The sequence below is a fragment of the Plutella xylostella genome, chromosome 9 (assembly GCF_932276165.1).
Source record: "Plutella xylostella chromosome 9, ilPluXylo3.1, whole genome shotgun sequence".
NCBI lineage: Eukaryota > Metazoa > Arthropoda > Insecta > Lepidoptera > Plutellidae > Plutella > Plutella xylostella.
The window spans coordinates 7,681,256-7,701,452 of NC_063989.1; the positions used below are offsets into that span (position 1 = coordinate 7,681,256).

A 20,197-nucleotide genomic window follows, 5' to 3' on the forward strand; every position below is an offset into this window, starting at 1 on the left:
GTAACTGACTGTCTCATTATTTTTCAAAACTAATTTTAATTCACCAGTTTGCACTGACCCTGTCTCACCGAGTACTAATGGATATTTTTCGAAAATATTTATAATTTTGTCTTGTAAATCTACGGGCAAATGGTCTATTCTTGAAATTAATTCACAAGGTTCGCTTACTAAATTTACTTCTGCAAGAGGTGCACATAATTTCCTAGATAATCGACAACCTTCTGAATCAGTTATGATTTCTATATCTGGAAAACTAACAGCATTTCTACCTATTAGAAGGTCGTAGCAAAAAGCGTCATCTCTGACTACGTTTATGTCAAGCTCTAAAGCTAACCCCTCAAATTGAACAATTTCGGTAATTAAAGCAAAGATATGTATTTGATTTGGTCCTATGCCCTTTATATATTTAGATACCGGTATCAAGTGACATCCTAATTTGTTTGCAATAGACTCTTTAATCAAACTACAATCGGCTCCTGTATCAATCAAAGAATCAATTGCTACTCCATTAATATGAACTGGAGTGAGATTCAATTTGGTTTTCCTAAAAAATTGCTCCCTTTGGCAGAAACTGTGACTAAGGAGGAAGATTCAGCTCGTTGCTTGTGATAACAAACGGATTCTGTATGGCCAAGTTTTTTGCAATAGGTACAAACTTTCTGTTGATAGTTATTTGGTTTAGAAACCGGCGGGGTAGTTTGCTGTTTGAACTGTTGAGATTGCTGTGGTTGTTTTTTAAAACATTGTGAATGTAAATGCCCACTTTGATTACATATGTAACATTTTTTTCCATGTTAAATCTAGCACGTTTTACCCCGCTAGGTCCTGCACCATTTAAACTCTCATCATTATTTTCTAAACATCGTTTCTTAGTCTTAATATAAGTTGACAACAAAACAACCAGACCAGACGTTGTAGTAACACCGCTATTTAAGGATGCCATCCTAACACTAACATCGTTAATGCCTCCACAAATCAATTCAATAAGCTGAGGGTCCGTAAAAGAGATTTTAGTGTTGCGTAGCAATCTTAATTTTTCTCGGAAATATTCACTATATGATTCACACGAATCCGATGTATATAGTACGGATTTAGTAAGTTTTTCAGCCAAATTTTTCTTCTCAGGATAAGCGTCAAGGATATCAGTTTTAAAATTCTCCCATGATCTGCCTTCTGACGGTTCCCATGACTCGAACCATGTGGTAGCTGAACCCCTAAGAGCCTTACCAGCTTTTGCTGCAGTCCTAATACTGCTCCACTTGAGGTCCTTAGCGAGAGCGTCGACACTGTTACACCAACTTATTGCACCGCAATCATTCTTGTCAAGATCAAACACTGGCAGAGCAATGTCGTCGTCGTTTGTGGTTGGTTTGGCAACAGCATCACGAATCGCCGCTAAAAGACTTGAAATAGTTTCAGCGTCCATTCTGTAAATAATAATTAAGAATAATTAATTTATTTATAGACTTTTTATTGTATATAAAAAAAAAAACATTTTATTTTATATTTTATTTTATTTTATTTTATTTTATTTTATTTTATTTTATTTTATTTTATTTTATTTTATTTTATTTTATTTTATTTTATTTTATTTTATTTTATTTTATTTTATTTTAGTTTATTTTATTTTATTTTATTTTATTTTATTTTATTTTATTTTATTTTATTTTATTTTATTTTATTTTATTTTATTTTATTTTATTTTATTTTATTTTATTTTATTTTATTTTATTTTATTTTATTTTATTTTATTTTATTTTATTTTATTTTATTTTATTTTATTTTATTTTATTTTATTTTATTTTATTTTATTTTATTTTATTTTATTTTATTTTATTTTATTTTATTTTATTTTATTTTATTTTATTTTATTTTATTTTATTTTATTTTATTTTATTTTATTTTATTTTATTTTATTTTATTTTATTTTATTTTATTTTATTTTATTTTATTTTATTTTATTTTATTTTATTTTATTTTATTTTATTTTATTTTATTTTATTTTATTTTATTTTATTTTATTTTATTTTATTTTATTTTATTTTATTTTATTTTATTTTATTTTATTTTATTTTATTTTATTTTATTTTATTTTATTTTATTTTATTTTATTTTATTTTATTTTATTTTATTTTATTTTATTTTATTTTATTTTATTTTATTTTATTTTATTTTATTTTATTTTATTTTATTTTATTTTATTTTATTTTATTTTATTTTATTTTATTTTATTTTATTTTATTTTATTTTATTTTATTTTATTTTATTTTATTTTATTTTATTTTATTTTATTTTATTTTATTTTATTTTATTTTATTTTATTTTATTTTATTTTATTTTATTTTATTTTATTTTATTTTATTTTATTTTATTTTATTTTATTTTATTTTATTTTATTTTATTTTATTTTATTTTATTTTATTTTATTTTATTTTATTTTATTTTATTTTATTTTATTTTATTTTATTTTATTTTATTTTATTTTATTTTATTTTATTTCAATTTCAATTTCAATTCAATTTCAATTCAATTCAATTCAATTCAATCCAATCCAATCCAATCCAATCCAATCCAATCCAATTCAATTCACTTCACTTCAATTCAATTCAATTCACTTCAATTCAATTCAATTCAATTCAATTCAATTCAATTCAATTCAATTCAATTCAATTCAATTCAATTCAATTCAATTTAATTTAATTTAATTTAATTTAATTTAATTTAATTTAATTTAATTTAATTTAATTTAATTGTGAACACAAGTCAGTCCCACTTCTGATGTTACCTGATTTAGATCATTTCTATCATATCACAGATAATCAGGTATCATATAGATAATGAGGTATAATAATAAAAGCCAGTTAATTAAAATTGATATTTGTATTGTGTAATAGTTAACTTAACCATTAATGAAAATAGTAAAATCACAATAATCAAACAACTAATTTTAATGAAATAAATAGATAAATCAATTAAATTATTTAATAAGTAAAAACAGTGATTAATATATAGTTATAAATTTATTATTAAACCAACATAACAACAATCAAAAGTAGTACTTATCTTATAATTTGGCAGCACACTGCATTAGCGGCACGACTGTCTCCGTCCACGTCTCAACCAAGACTGAGAATCTAACGACCAGTCGTACCGCTTTTATAGTAAAAATCCCACTCCGTACTTTGTACCGAACCAACAATACGAAGTGTGAATACATTATTTCTATGTTGTTAAATGTATACATTTTATCTATATTAAAATTAATCATTATAATTATATCTATAAGTACATATATAACACATGCATTGAGTTACAATGTAACGATGCTTCAACGTATGTTATTTTGTCGACAGGAAAACGGGCGTGCCCAACCGGTCTTAGTGGTGGTCGCGCTTTCAGGAGTGAAGATATGCAGACCGCACGACCAGGTTAGAATCAATGCTATAACTATAAGTATGTACTTACTATAACTACACTCACGGGCAATGAAAAGTTTCCACTGAGAAAAGCATCAAATTACTAATTACTCGTAAACGGAAAAGGCTAGCTAAATGACGCCTTCTGAAACATTGAAGTACATTTAACTAAGCATTAGGACATTACCAACTAAAAACGATAATATTTCGTAAAAATTATAATTTAAATATTTGAAAAAATTGGGGCTGTTTGGGTTCGACATTTTGTGAGTGGAACTGTTTCTTTGCCCGTGAGTGTATACACATCCATTATAAAATGTAGGGTTGTTAGAAATAGTCTTCATCTTAGCATGTTTAACTTTAACTCCAGAAGGTGTCTAAAGGTTTGTCACCGTTCTGAATGGATTATAGCGTCAGAATAGCGCCAGTCCCTGACTGCCCAGAGTGCGACAGACATAGGTATACTATAAAGTATCGCTGATACGTCACTCACGCAAGCTTCTTTCGTGCACCTTACATTATAGACATACTGTCGCGAGCCGTATCAATGTTATATTAATAGCGTAGAATAATGCTGCTCGCATAATTATGGATCAAACTTGAATTCATTTGATCAAAATTATTAGTAAAGGCGCCCCCTAGACGATCAATTATATTGCGCAATATTGAAAATCATGGTCTAGGGTTAATTTTGAAGATTGCGCAAACCTCATTTGGATTCAAAACACCATTCAATCTTATTGCACAATCAACATATTGCACAATATTATTGTAGGTCTAGGGTCCGTCTAACATTGCGTGTTTAATTCCAGTCAGTGCGCATGGCGCATGCGCTGCGACGCATCTCGTACGCATGGTGTGAGGGCGCGCGCGCACTGTTCGCGTTCGTGGCGCGCGCACCGCCGGCCGACGCGCACTACTGCCACGCCTTCGCCACAGACACGCCGCATCAGGTCAGATTTATAATGTGTATCTTTTTTAATTTATTGATTTACATTTAAGACGTTACTATAAAAACTTAGAAATATGCTAAACGATGTCAGTTGACTGTCGAACACCTTAATGAGTAATATTTTGAATTCGACACCCTTTAAACAAGGTTTTTTTTGGTAGTAACATTCACGTGTATCAGAAGTTCAGGATAACAGCAAACGCAACATGAGTTTTCTGAAATTAAAGACATCACTATTTTTCTAAAAGCGACCGAGTAAAGCTACCCAATTTAAAAGTGAGTTATACTTTCACACATATAACACAGGAAACAGTTTAAAAGACTAAAGAGCTCTTAACTTCCCACATCTTTCCGTAACCTCAAAAGACTTTGGAACTGCGGCTTTGGAAACTTATCCTCGGGTTTCATGTACGGAAATACAACTTTGACTGCCTCGTAAAACGGTACCAATACAGTCTTGCTGGCCCTCTTTCACGGCAACTAAAATATACTATTCTACGTAGGGTAACGTAACGTACCTAGGGACATTTTCGACTACCCCAACTTTGAATGAAGCTATCGCAGCGTACAACTAAGATATTAATGTGAAATTATCTTTATTCGGTAGGATATATAATCTATTATCACTAGTATTTGTGCTAAAGCTTTAGTGTGGCCAGATTTTATTAAATTAAGATAAAAGTAAAAATGTTTGTTTTGACCCAAGGTACGTTACACGTTTGTACCTTGGGACACTGTTTCCTACAGCTTTGTACTATGGAAAATGAAAACTTCTAAATAACGCCTTATATCTCTGTTCTTATTGATTTACTGCATCTCTCTTCTGTCTAGTTTCACTCTGGCACTAATAAGAACAGAGATATAAGGCGTTATTTAGATGTTTGCATTTTCCATAGTACAAAGCCATAGGAAACAGTGTCCCAAGGTACAAATTTAATCGTGTCCCAAGGTATAAAAAAGCAATATTTAGCCAAAATTTAAATATCTTTATTTTTAATTTAGGAATCTTTCAGATAATTGCCATGTCATAAAATTAAATAACTGAAAAGTTATACGTGACATCCATGTCTTTATTTTGAGCATGCCTCAATAAGATAAAGCAACACAAAAAACTATACAAAAGCTACTTTTGACTCCAAAAAACTTCATATTGTCTTCACCACACACTCGATGCTGGTATGATCACGAGACTCACTAGTTTTGCCAAGCGAGTAAAATACTATGCCTAGGGTAGAATTTTAATGTGTTTATTTAGCCGGTTTTTAAAATACAATCAATGTCCCGAGGTACAAGCGTCCCAAGGTACGTTACGTTACCCTAATTATTGAGATTTTATGTCGGTACTTACCAGACAATTTGAAGTTCTGTTATTTGAAGTGTTCGAAATGATAATTAAAATGATATTAAAGTTGTGATACTTGTGATTACAATGACCATAGTATTAAACTAACATGTATGTTTTAAAACAGCTCAACATAATAAGTAGGTAATTTATAAAATAAAAACGTGCGCTAAACACTCCTATGTATATGGAGTTGCTTCACCTATATTTTACGGTGGTTTAAATTTTGGTATCACTGGTTTTGTAATAGGTTAATACTCTGTCCATAATGGACAACTTTACTTACCAGACATAAGGAAACGTCAAAAATACAATAACATAGTGGAAACTCTATAGTAGTAGTTGCCAGTATTACCTACTTAGTTTAACTAAATATATTACATACCTGCCTCTAAAAATAATTATAACACACTTAGCTGTTTTCTCGCGTCCGTACCGTAGTTATACAAATATTTCAACAGCCGCGTGCATACCTGGACCACATTTTCCTATTAGCTCATGCATAGATGCTCCCTCGATAGCTTTCAATGTGCTGTGCTTTGTATCTGAGAGCGATATTTCACACGTATCGCGGTAAGAATATCGGAAAGCTGGGTTAAATTCAAATGAATACAATGTTTGTGACCATAGAGATCTAGATTCGCGATGTGTGTTTCAAAACAAATTTGCTCGCTTTTGTATTCAAATTTTTGACCAGATAAAATCTGTAGGTTTTTTGTTTTTAAATTTTATATTGATTTGTGTTGGTTATTTTGTCTCACAGCAAGTATTATATTATTTACTTTGGCCTCCTATTTGTGGGTCGTATAATTTTTATACACAAAATTTGTTTTATTTTTATTTAATAATACTGACTTAGCTCAAAATAGTAAGGCAGGAAATGCGATAGGAATTTAATTTGCGGGTGAAGAAATAGGCGTCGTCGGTATCAAATGTACGAGCTAGGCAGAGTCGGTGGAGCGAACCAGCCTAGATATTCGCTCCGTTCGCTACTCGGCGCTTGGCACAAACAATGAGATACAGAGGTTTGTATACCTTTGAACACACATAACAATTAAAACATGATGACGTATCCACCTGTCAACGGTTGGGACGAATGAGGGCAGGTTATCCTTAGTAAAGACTTGTCAAAAACTTATTGGGTTTTTAATTCGCATAATTCAACAATGAGAGTCATAGGAAATATGGCTACTGGCCATAGGTAGTCAAATAACAATACGTTCATGAGTTTAACATCAAAATTTAGAATATCCTTTCCACAATATATCTGTTATCTGTAGGATAAAAGTCACATAGATACTTTCAGAAGTTATTTCTAGACAGAAGCATCATGTTTTTACTTCAGTACCTACTTTTTACAGAAATACATTAATATTCACTCGCATTACTTGTGCCACATTAAAATCTATAGATTTGAAGGCAATAGTTAAGTTGAAACTACTCCGACGCTCAAATGTTCTAGGATTATTGTGCTCTGCTCTAAGACGTTAACTAGACGCTAACTTTAGTGTTAGGCTGAAATCTTGTCTAGTCTTTCAAACTTGGAGACTTTAGTTGAGCTGTTGCTACGGTTTTATAAAGATAGACATTGAATTGTATTTTAAGTGTAAGTATAAAAATATTTTTATCTTTGTAATTTTGTTGGTGATCAATGAAGTTACCTCATAATTATGTCATGAATTCTTACAACAAAGATATAAAAAAACAGCTACATAAAAACGCAAGCAATGCATGAAACGCATAAAAACATTGCTTAAAATTTGGTCCAGGTAATCAACTCCCGGCCTTTTTGTGCCGGCCGTCCGCCCGATACTTTTTGCCGTCGTAACTTTTATGAGATGAAAGATACAATCTCACTTCATTACGATAAACCTCTTCTTTCTTTGTCAAAGCATTATACTGTGAAAAGGTTTCGTCCTTCAAGTTTTTTTCCTTTAGAATTACAATTGGGATTATCCTTGTACTGATAGTTACTTAACACTCGGAAGATTATTATTTGTATTTGATTGTTTAGGGTTCTCTTGTCAATGTATGGTTTCGTTATTTTTGAATATGATAGTGCAAGTTTTATGTTTTGCAATAGGATGAATAATAGGTATGTAAGTCTCTACTTAGGTACAGGACTTACACGTAAGTACTTACTTAGGTGTTCTTTTGATTCTAAGTAAGTGTACACTCTGTACACACGTATTCTTTAAAATTCTATTCAAAAACTGCAACATCATTGATTATTTTAGCAGCATCAATCAGCGCTAGAATTATTTCTTTTTCAAGCTTAAACTTGGAATGTGTGTCACAAGTTTAGTCTGCGATTACCGTCTCTTGCGCATTCCAATGCTTCGACCTTGCGGCGAGGGGGGAAAGAAAGGGGGCGGGGGCGGGGCGGCATTCCAAAGCTCAGACGCTTTTAGTCTTTTATAATAGGAAATAATCATAGTAATCACCGCTCTCATTTTGACCAAATTGCCGATGATTTCTGCTGGTTAACCATGATTTGTTATCTGAGAATGTATCTGTTTCTTTTTTGTCTGTTTGTGGTTCTATTGTTAACTTTTGATTACTTAAAGACATCTGGTACTTGGATATTTTACAGTTCCTACCGAGATTATCACGTTTTTTATTTACTGATAAATGTGCAGACATTCCGTCTGCCGGAAACTAAATAAACAAAAGCCGTTGTCGTATTTCGAATTCATTGTTTGGAACATGAATGAAGCATGGAACTCTCATTTGTGTATATTTTCGTCTTGCGCTCCCTTTTGTGAGCCATAACTCTTGATACGTCTCTTTGCCCATTCACTTGTCACCATATCTTAAATTAGCGACAATGAAACTGAAAAACAACGTGATGAATCAGTCATTGTTCTGAGGCCCACAATTTAACTAAACAGTTGATTGCTCTTAAATGGATGCTGACTAGATATTACCATTGAATACGAATCGATAAATTATAACAAACGTCCGGAGCTTAGTTCGATTCTTCTTAATTAATTGCAGAGATGTTCAATTGCGGTGCTGCAAATGTTGTAAGCGGTTATTGAACTAAGCGGCGGGTGCAAAAATGCGGATCTCCATAAAATTATGCTACAATTCAAAAACAAAAAAGTATAAAAACCCAAGCATACAGGTGCAGGTGGTCTACTAGGTAGGTATAGGTACTATAGGTTGTATTGCCAACTCAAAAACAAAATACTTAATTACAGTAAAATAAAAAAAAACTACATAAATAAGTACGTCACAAAACTGATGAACATGATAATAATTATGTTTTTGAAATCTGTCGAAAATAATAGCTAAGGTGTTAAACTTAAATTTTGATGGTACTCATATTACTGTACTCATAAACGAATCTTTCTAAATATTGGCATGACAGATCATGTTCTACACTGCCCACTGCCTGTACTATACTACAACAATCAGAATTGATGGTCCATCTATAGTTTTTCCACCTCAGCCGCAGGTACCACCAGTAAAAAGCGAGCTACTTCAAATAGAACGAGTTTGTATAGAGAACTTAAACTTGCCAGTCGCGTGGTTAACCCCGTGCCGAGCAGTCGCGCGTCAGGTTACGTTACGAACATCGTTACGCGTATCATCGGATAAGTTGGATGCGTGATTAAAGTGATGGATTATTGTAAATTGCGTGAAGTGTTTCGTTCGTGTGACTGACCGGTAGTGGTGAGAGAGTATCCACAATAGCAATCAATCGTGGGACCTAACCTGAGGAACGCGGCTCTCTTTTGTTGCGATTGATGCTGTGAAGACAGGGTATGTTAGCAGTGTTGTGTGTGGGAATGTTGCGAAGCTAATGAGATTGTTGAAAAGGCCCTATACTTTGTAGTTTAGATTTTTATCTGGTTTTACAATATCATATTTTAAGTTTATTTCGTTGTTAAGATGCAAGTTCAGTTAGTTAGTTATGATTTATGATTAAGGAATGGGTATTTATTTTCTTTCCTGATGCACTTTAATCGTAAAAACTAGGTACTTACAACCAATACCATTCATCGCACAGTATATACTGTAAAAAAAATCACTACCAATAAAATTTAGCTGTAAGCTATCTGATCTCCTGCCTTGTTTCGACTGGTCAAAGGCTTTGTTTGCGCCGGGTACAACATCCACTGGCTACATATCGTATTTCCAAAGCGCACTACGAGGGTGACTGTAAAAAAAAAAACAATAGTCTATGGACGAGCATTCAAAGCATATTCAAAGAGAGGGGTAGCTATGGGAGGTCTGTTGTTTACCTGATCTGTTAATTACAAGGCATGCTGTTGCAGTTTTTGTCAAAGACCTTTGTGTTACTGATTGTCTGTCTTTTCATGGTGGCATTTTTTTTTTATTAAAGTGCATTTATAAATGGGCAAGCCAGATCTGGGCGGGACTTATGACCAATTTATAAGACATTATGTAACCTAAATCTTTCTTAGGCTATAAATGTGTGTATGTCACTAAACTGTACAATATCTACATAGCATGGCTTATTTATAATGAATTTGTTACTTGATTTACTAGGCAGGAACCTACCTTCAGCTTCTTAGTGTTTTAGGACTCTGTGGTCTATAAAAAACACAGAACAAGTAAAAATTAAACTCTTCTTAAATCAAAATTCACTGAATAAATGATTAACCTTACTGAGTAACTTTTTCCATGAGAATTTGTTGTCAGTCCATCTGCAAACGTATCACGATTTCGCCCTTCTTCGTACGTATCGGCTATACTCATAAAGCCGAATCCAGTACGAAATACTCAAATATTTATAGGTTTATACATACTTCACGATGGTTTACAATATTTTCATTCTTTACAATATGTTTTTTTCATGTTGTGCCTTTCTGGGAAAAAGCATTGTACCTATCCCAGATTTTAGGACTACCGACGTTTTCAACATAATCCTGCTCCATAAATAATTATGTTAGCTAGTGAGAAGTCGATTTTATTTTAACCGTCTTGTTATTCGATCTTATTGACTCGTTTTGTTTGTGTTGTGATAGTTATAATGTGTTTATGAACATAGTTTTAAAATGTTTATAAGAAACCAGCTTGCATATTTGCATAAGTCATTATTGGTACCACTCCTCAATCATAATCACATCTAATGTTATGCTTGTTTCTGACCAATAAATTCCATCGTGATTTATGATTACGATTGTGTTATGAAACAAGTAAAATACCGGACTTTTTTCATGTAGATATCTCACGACCGAATAGTGTAGTGTTTAGTAGCCCTGACTGCTCGGCTGTCCAATTTCAAAACACAGTAACAGCCAAGAGACAAAATGTTCAGGAGAGCCAAAAAACGTTTTTGTCCCTTCATTTCAATGCCCTGGTAAAACTATGATACATATCTAAACGAATGTAAGCTTAAAAGAACCGGCAGAACCTAGGCTTTACATACAATACTATTTCATTTAAATATGACAAATATTTTTGCTGTAATGCACAAAAGAAAACACTAACTAGGTTTTAAATGGTTTTCTCACCCTAAAACCGCCCTCACTGACCATTTTATAACCTAGTAAGAGCCATTATTGTGTAATTTAAGACAAGTAAAGTATATTGAAATTGCAATAATAACGTAATAATTTATATGTTTTTTATTTTTTTATATGTTTTGGATCCTTCACATAATATAAACCAAATTTTGCAGCACTTTCACACGACCGCACTAAGTAATAGCTGAAATACCGGCATATTTTTAAGTTTTATCTAAATGAACCAAATCGCCATATTAAGAAGGCATGTCTGACACGAACATTATTTATGGCTGCCTTAAATTAGACAATATTTCCTAAATTTTGAGCTAAAATTAGTTTACAATGTTTGAGTTTTTTTTGGTTTATGCAAAATAGGGCTAGTAGAAAGGTTCTGACGAGAAAGGTCTCTGTGGCTTTTATAAAGAAGACAAAATTTCCTTATGTTCTACTTTTAATTCACCTCTCTAGGTCTCATTGGTTCAAAGATACAGGTTCTGAAATATCTGATATTTTTTCGAAAAAAGTGTTTGTAATAATGTATGCCATTTGTGACTTACTAAAATTAACGGGCAAAAATTGACCTTTGCTGACCATTTCAAAACCTAGTAAGCGCCATTGACAATTTTAAAACCTAGTAAGTCATTTTCACTTACTGTGTTTTAAAATGGTTGGTGGCTCTTACTGTGTTTTAAAATGGTTTTCGTGGCATTTTTGATTTCGCAGGGTGGAGTTACTAGGTTTTTAGAAATTTAATTTTCGCTTCTAAGCCGTTTTTTGATATTCTGACAATGCAGGAATGTGCGGAATCGCCTAAAATAATGTATAAATCAAAGACCCGTTTTTTTTAAAAGTTGGCGCCTACTGTGTTTTGAAATTGGACAGCCGTGCTATGCCGAAGGTCTCGGGTTTGACCGCCGCCGTGGCAGATTTTTGTTGCATATACAGGGTGTTGCAAAAAGGGTATACTAAGCCGAAACCTACATGTGCAGCATGGTATATCTAAGCCTGAAACAGAAATCAGAACTTGAAAATTCGCGAAAAAAAATATTATTTTACATATAAACTTTGTTGGTCACGTGACATTTTACTATGGAAAATAAATATTTTTTTTCGCGAAATTCCAAATTCTGATTTCAGTTTCGGGCTTAGATATACCATGCTGCACATGTAGGTTTCGGCTTAGTATACCAATTTTGCAACACCCTGTATACATTTGCGCTTTTTTCTAACCATATCACCAAGCACACAAGTTTTATGCTACGACGCTATACTACAACCACCAAATGACCCTGAAACACACACACCAAAACCATCCATCTCACCATTCAATGCAAATATTCACACGTAAACCTTGATTCCAAGTGTTCTCCCACCATCCCACGAGCGGACACAGTAGAGCAGAACAAATTGAATAATGGCTCCATCGGGATCGGAACCCGGGCCTACTATTACCGATGCCTCGCTAATTACCTACTACACCGCCGTTTTACCAACGTTACAAATGTAGGGTTTACTCCCGGACAGTCCCGGATATATTTTACTTAGCAAAGTTGTAGTAGTATGAAGAGCGAGCGTTAATCTGGTGGATTTGAAATAACTACATTATTTTTTATAAAAATTAAACTAAAAGCTTATGTACATATTATAGATGGCAAAATACGTTAAATATAAAGTTATCCAACTCTTCAATAATTTGTGGATACTTTAGAGTTACAAGTACAAGAATGTTAAGGGCCTGTTCCACAATGTCTGGGTAGTGGCTACCTGTCGGGTAAAGTTGATGCTGTCACTGTCAAAAAAATAATAACAGAGAGTGACAGCATGTATTTTACCCGACAGGTAGCCACTACCCAGACATTGTGGAACAGGCCCTAAAAGAGTGACAATACTGTCACTCTTTGAACAATCTTGTAACTATTATATTCCGAAAACACACGAGAAGAGTTTATCAAAATGAAAGCTCACAGTCGGTAAAAGTTATAAGAGATAAACGACGAAAGTATAACTCTTCCTATTCGCAAGTTGCCAGTATAATCACTTACCGGGACAGAGATGCATAGAGTAGATTAGCACCGACTATCGGCCAGCAGGTGGGTTCAGCTGGACTACTGTGATGTATGGTGATGTCGGATATGTATCCATATATCAGGGGGCCTTTCGCGAAGTCAAAACGAAGTAACATTTAAGTTCGTGTCAAATTCAATACATTTTGTAGCCGAAAATGGTTGTCAAAACAAAATTTATCTAAATGTACAACTCCATGTACTTACTATGATAAAGTAGCTTGTGTATAAAAAAAAACTTTTTATGAATAAAGATATCTGTCATTAAAAACCAATCGTTTTTTTAAATAAATTGTTGCTTGTGTATAAAAAAAAACTTTTTATAAATAAAGATATCTGTCATTCAAAAACAGTCCGTTTTTTATAAATAAAAGTAAAACACGGTTTGGTAAAAGGAATGTAAAAGGCGTATAAATTTGTTTTAAACGGAAGCACCTCGTAAAGTTTCCTCTTCACGGAGAATCGTTTAGGATCAAAGGGCCTATTAGGTGATATAAATAGCCGTTGTAGCACTCATAGCTGTTTCCGCCTGACCTGACATGAATATAGGAAAACGGAGTTAAAGTTATGCACTCTTGGAATATTAGTCGAGATAAATTACCTTACACTGGACTGCAAAAATGAGCGGCAGAGCAATATGTCGCCCAAATTCAATAATGGATAAGCTAAGGCATAAATGGCAATGGATAGGCATAAAAAAATCATTGTTATACAGGATGTTGCAAAAAGGGTATACTAAGCCGAAACCTACATGTGCAGCATGGTATATCTAAGCCTGAAACTGAAATCAGAATTTGAAAATTCGCAAAAAAAAAAAATCATTTTCCATAGAAACTTTGTTGGTCACGTGACTTTTTACTATGGAAAATGTTTTTTATTTTCGCGAATATCCAAATTCTGATTTCAGTTACCTGTATAAGTATCCATGTTTCCCTTACATTATTATTATACGTACTGAATTTAAAACACAGCCTTGTATAACCTTGTAACCCACTTTGCAACTATACTAGAGCCAAGTCTTACAACATATGTGAGCTAGCTAGCTCCTACGTTGCAAGCCCATGGGATAGATAGATCTTAGTACTACTGAAACATTCAGGACGTGTATTTAACTTTAAAATTGAACTCCAACTTTGAACTTTAATTTATAAATATTAACCGAGAAACGGAAAAGTTTGCGGATTGGACTATAAATAAAATGCTTAGTTTGTTGTATTTAGTTATAACTTAATAATATGACCAATAGCTACTTTAGGTACTCTATACAATCACATATAACATTTACGATAATCATTATCACAGGAAATTGAATGCTCACGAGTAAGACGTATTTACTTTCATTACAGCAACACATTTGAATTTTTCCATTTATTGCTTTTACATATATTTGGATATTTGGATCTATACATTTATAGATATTTATGAAATCAAATCAGCAATACCACAACGCCGAAGCGCGAATCCGTCCAAAATAAAATTCAATTTCAATTAAATATTTAACAAATTATTACCTAAACCCGTATTTTTCGATCGGGAACAACATTATCTTAAAGCCGTAAAACATCAGAAAGGAATGTTTCAAAATAAGTCTGTTAGTTCGTTTGATGTAGCAGACGCCAAGTCACGGGTAATGTATGACCGTCGCATTCAATTAAACTGAGGCTAAACTACCCATCGATTAAATAACATACTTTTACCTAATATTTTTTCTTTACCGAAAAACGGGTAGGTTACAAGTAAATTTTAAGTAATTTAACATCCTAATCCAAAAAAATACGTCACAAAAACCATATTTTTGTTTATTTGAGTTATTGTATATATATTTTTTATTGCGGGGGTAAATTCCAGTAAATGCTACGGTGGTCGTGTCTAAAACAATAAAAAGCAAGAATGTTCCAACCTCTTGACTTTGTTTATTCGAGGTAGGAACAATGTTTATGATTCATTTAACGGCTTCCGTTGGTTTCACACAAGTTCCGCCTATACTGACATTCGGTGTTGCAGCGCGTAGGGTGTAAACATTTGTCAATGGTGAGGAATCTAGATGAACAAAATATTTGGCGACAAGATTCATAAAACGATAAAAAGCGACGAATTAAGTATGTAGTATAGGAATTCATTATGGTTAATTACGTGTTAGAAGCTTACTAAAATTATTACCGCCAATTTTGGGTGCTTCAATCCAAGAATTATATCCTTCAATATTGTGTAAGTTATTTGTTACTCGCTGTTATTCTTAGGATGCCAGTGAGTTAAATTCGGCTGATAAAGTGACATGAAATTCTCTGAATTTCAGATGAATTTTCCAGACACGTCTTCCTATACTCGCGTGTATGAAACAATAACACTCTACTCACTGAATGTATGAGCTTAGCTACATGTGTAAACAGTTGATATGAAATACAGACAAGGGTTTGAATTGTGATTCTAAAATATGCACTGATCCTATAATATTTTTTTTAGGGTATTTTAGTAGTAACTTCAGCGAATCAGAATTCAGCGATATAAAATTAGAAGTCTTAAGTAATAATTGATATTTTTATCTACGAAAAAATAATTTGAGCCTTGTAAATTGAAATTTGAAGCAGCAACCATTTTCTAACAGCTGACCTACAGTTAATTGACAGTCCAGTTCTACCCTCTGTAAAAATTGCAAGTTATTGTATTCGAATTATTCGTGTTCTCTTAAATTTCCCATCACGTAGAGTAACAATTTGTGCTCAAACACAAACAGATGGAGACACATTCGCGGGGTTAGCTATTTCTTTTGGAACCATTTTCCTATCCTATCCCGTTTCAGCTTTTTCGGTTGGGGCTCTGAAAATGTTTAACAAAATATATCTTCAAATATTACACTACACTTATGAACAGCATACTTTTTTAAACCTCATACAATAAGATGAAGAATTAAAATGAAAGAAGTGTTATTGTATGTGCCCACATATTTATTTACGTTTTTAGTTGGTAATATTCTGATGCAACTGACGTGTCGGTGACGGTGTCGGCTAGTCTTTTCCATTTAGGAGTAATTTAGTGCTAATCACTGAATTTTTTTAATTGCTTGTATGTACCTTGTACTTACGGTGTATGTGACGTATACTTACATACAGCGAGCGAACCGCACTCTTATTTCTTTGCGTCGCCGAAAACGTTACTATGGATTATCCAAAACCCGAAAACACATTGGCACGTTGAACCAAAAGCCGAATTGAATCACCGAAACGTTTGTCGAATAAAAAACAAGCGAATACAACGAGATACTTAGAGGCGTTGTTTTGTGTGATAAAGTAATATAGAACTCCATGTTTTCTAGAGAAGAAATAATTAAATTTTACTTATAGCTTACGTTGATTACTATATCAACATATCAATCAACATAATGAAGTAGTTTATTGTACAGTGTTCTACACTCGCGAGAAATAAAAAATGTTGTACTCACAAAATTTTGACACCAAATGGCCCATTAAAAAAGAAAAAAAAAATTGGCATTTGGATAAAATATTTACGTTTTTAGTTGGTAGGTTAGGCCTTTTCCGTTTAGGAGTATAATTTGGCACGATCGATAATCATTCATATTAAGTTTTTCGACTGTCATGTTTCTATCTGCATTAAGTATAGTAGTATTTCTGATTATAATTATGATACCCACTGTCTGTCAACTATGAATATTCAGTAATGCACATACATTTTCTTTCAGTTCGTTAACATCTTCATTAGTATTATGCATTGTAAAACAATGATTTCATAGCTACCACTCAAACGACGGTATTACCATCGCTATAAGAATGAGTTTGGTTTTAGTAATGGTGGTAGGCTGTTTTATTGAAGTAACATTATTCAAAAGCTCATACGGAATAATCATTATGAATCATGGTAAACTCATTAAATTAACATGACATATACATTATTAACTTTATAACCTTGGGAATGAAATAAAGAGCTGTTATGGTGTACACTTTTGTATCTTGACTCCGGACTTTATGACACTATCGAGAATCTAAGCGGTGGATTACCAAAATCGGTTCTCTGGTTCTGTTTAAAATGTTTGCGTTCATTTGTCTCCTTCGTAGGTAGTAGGCTTATTTATTTATTTATTTATTCTTATGTTAAATCTTCTATTTCTTTAATTTAATATTACAACTAAACTCTTGACCTTTTTTAATAATAACCGTCTATCATAATAAGGTAACGCTTGATTGCTCCACTTCGCTTCCGGATAAAAATACAAACAGGTCGAAAAAACCATTACAAAACCGAGTTCAGTAGGCGCCATAGCCGTGGCTTAATTCAGTAATTAAGATCTATCTCGTGCGGTGCAGTCACCATTACACCCGAAATAGAGGGCAGATAAAAATAAACCATATTTAAAACACGGTAAAGCTTGTATTTCAGTTAACTATTCAATGGTTTCTGATGACCGCGCACTAATTTATGTTAAGTGGCATTGAAATTAGCCTGTTTGGGATATATATAATGTTTGTATTTCATTTAAACCACTTTTGTTGGCTGATAGAAGCACAAAATAACGTTGCTATAGCTTATTGGAAAGTACACGGGTATTTTTTTAGTGTATTGCATTATTTTTAGTCTAATCTACTCTCTATATTCTACCATTTCTACCCCCCAATTCATAAAGCTTTTTGTCACTTCTAAAATATTTATAAATTACGTTGTGTGTGTAGTACAAAATTTCACTTTGTCACATTGCCACAAACAGTCGAAATTCGTGCTTCATCGCGTCATTAAAGTCAACCTCTGAATCGATTTGGAAACGTTTTCATAATTCAAAAGTATTTCCTATTCGTACCTTTACAATTTACAACAAAGTTCAGTTTGGATAATTAGTTCAAATAAGAATGTTGACTGTGTACTTTAGTAGAATGCCGTCGATAAACAAGGCCACCGCAGATGTCGGAACAAGTTTAATGGTATTTGAACATTGTAGAATTACTCTCTAGGTAGTACCTGGTTGGTATCTATGACAGAAGCTCGTTTAGATGCTTACTCGACCAGTAGTTCCAGGAGGCCCAATGTACAGGGTTATGGCATTGACTTTTAAAGGATCATTGACTGTAAAAACTTTTATACACTACCAATATACGTTACTTTATAAGTCTGATCCAGTGACGTATTAATTCTACCTTACATAGGTGCGGCGCATCATGGCATGGGTAGTCAGCGACTAATACGAGTATACAACTAATCTCACTGACCAGTCCTAACCACGGTAACAAACTCAAGTCCAGCTCCAGGATTTGTGTATGCCGTGCTAAATGGACTGGGCACTTTAAAATCTTCAGTAAACTTCTCAAAATGATTTACATATTTGATTTTAGCGGTATTGCGCCTATATTGTGTAATATTCACTGATAATTTATTATTTTTGTAGTTTGTTTATCCTTTTACGTCCGTCCCGAAGTTACGATATCACGCATGAAGACAATTGATTTCTATCGTGTCTGAATTCCCGGCATTCAAGTAAGCTCACATTCTTTTCGTTTATGAATTTTGTATAAGTTCATGCCTTAGACCGCAGTAATGGCCAGTCAGGTCTGGGCGCAGTGATTAGCGATCCTCGGTAGCCGCATTCCCTGCAGTTGCCGGATAAACCTGGTAATAAGTACACTCCGCCGTAAACTACACCTGTTATTTGTACAAGTACCGACAGAAAAGTAGACGGAATTTTGTCTATGGTGACCATAGTAGTGTATACCTAATTATGAACGATGTTGGATTGTGGTGAATTACCATTGGTATACAAACTGATAAGCATGCGTGTAATCTGTATTGTACTAACTTGTTTAAAGCGGAGCTTTTTTCTAAATCCTATTTTATAAGCTTTGGGCCCCAAAATGTTTTTGCTGATAGTACTAGTATCAAATAGTTGGGGTACATAGTCTAACTAGGTACTACTTAATAGTACTTGTAAAAGAGTAAGAGACCAGTTGTTTAGAAGTTATGATGCATTTAAGAAGCGAACTTTATTGATATAACTTTAGCGGTGCATTGGGTACTAAAGTCGCTACAAGTGAAGCTAAGTACTACTTACCAAGAATACTTATTATGGCTGTAAGACCCTGTACTTTGAATTTAAGATGTTACTCCAACTTTCCCAATGTTCTCATTGAGTTTGGCTCAAGAACAACGTAATTCTAACCGGATTCCCTTTAATATTGACTGATTTGATAATATTCAATTTAGGTAAAGTAATATTTATGCATCTTAAAATATTTCAGGCCATGTATATTTTTTCCCAGCTTCCTCTACAAAAATTCTTAAATACCCTTCGCCACGGTGCTAATACCTAATTAGTTATGTGTTATGCCTAGAGTAACCTAAGTATATTAATCCTAGAGTAAAGTAACAATTTCACATTGCCAGTTCACGTTTCAAGCCATCAACTCTCTCTGTCGCCGGTAGCGCATTTCTAAACACCAATCATTGCCAACCGTTTTCATAATTATTGTTTCTTCAAGATCGCAAGACAGCTGCCTACGGCCATCCTGTGGGTCTTGCTTACCAACCTAGAACTCACCTAAATTAATCTCTAACTCTTGTGTAACAAATGTCATATTCCCTCAAAGATGATCGTTATTGATGGTGGCTATCAGGCATCGTTCTAGCCATGTAATTAGGTAAATAAATAGCTCAGTACAGTAGTTCGGTTACATTGGCAATTATTATAATGGAGACGAGATAATTTTCTGCCATGTACATTTATTTACAAACAGGAATTCGCTTGGTGTTTGCGGTGTTACTTGCTTTTTAATAGCCGATAAGAGTATAAGTCGTATGTGTGGGAGGTCTACAGGTTGTACAAGGAGATAAAAACTTAAAATGTAATATAAAATGCCGTTTAAATATAAATAAAGTCACGAAACTTCAATCAGACACTATACTCATATAACACTTTTATATCATTCATAAATTATTTTCCAACTCTA

At 33.1% G+C, this 20,197-nt stretch overlaps 1 protein-coding gene across 2 annotated transcripts in view; it reads left to right on the forward strand.

Moving 5' to 3' along the window:
- Positions 1-20,197, forward strand: part of LOC105392563 (tensin-4) — an 86,864-nt gene that overhangs the window by 49,456 nt on the left and 17,211 nt on the right. For both annotated transcript variants that reach the window (XM_048622920.1, XM_048622921.1), the window contains 2 exons: positions 3,354-3,428; positions 4,229-4,369. In XM_048622920.1, the coding sequence (XP_048478877.1) occupies positions 3,354-3,428; positions 4,229-4,369 (216 nt within the window). The remainder of the gene's footprint in view (positions 1-3,353; positions 3,429-4,228; positions 4,370-20,197) is intronic.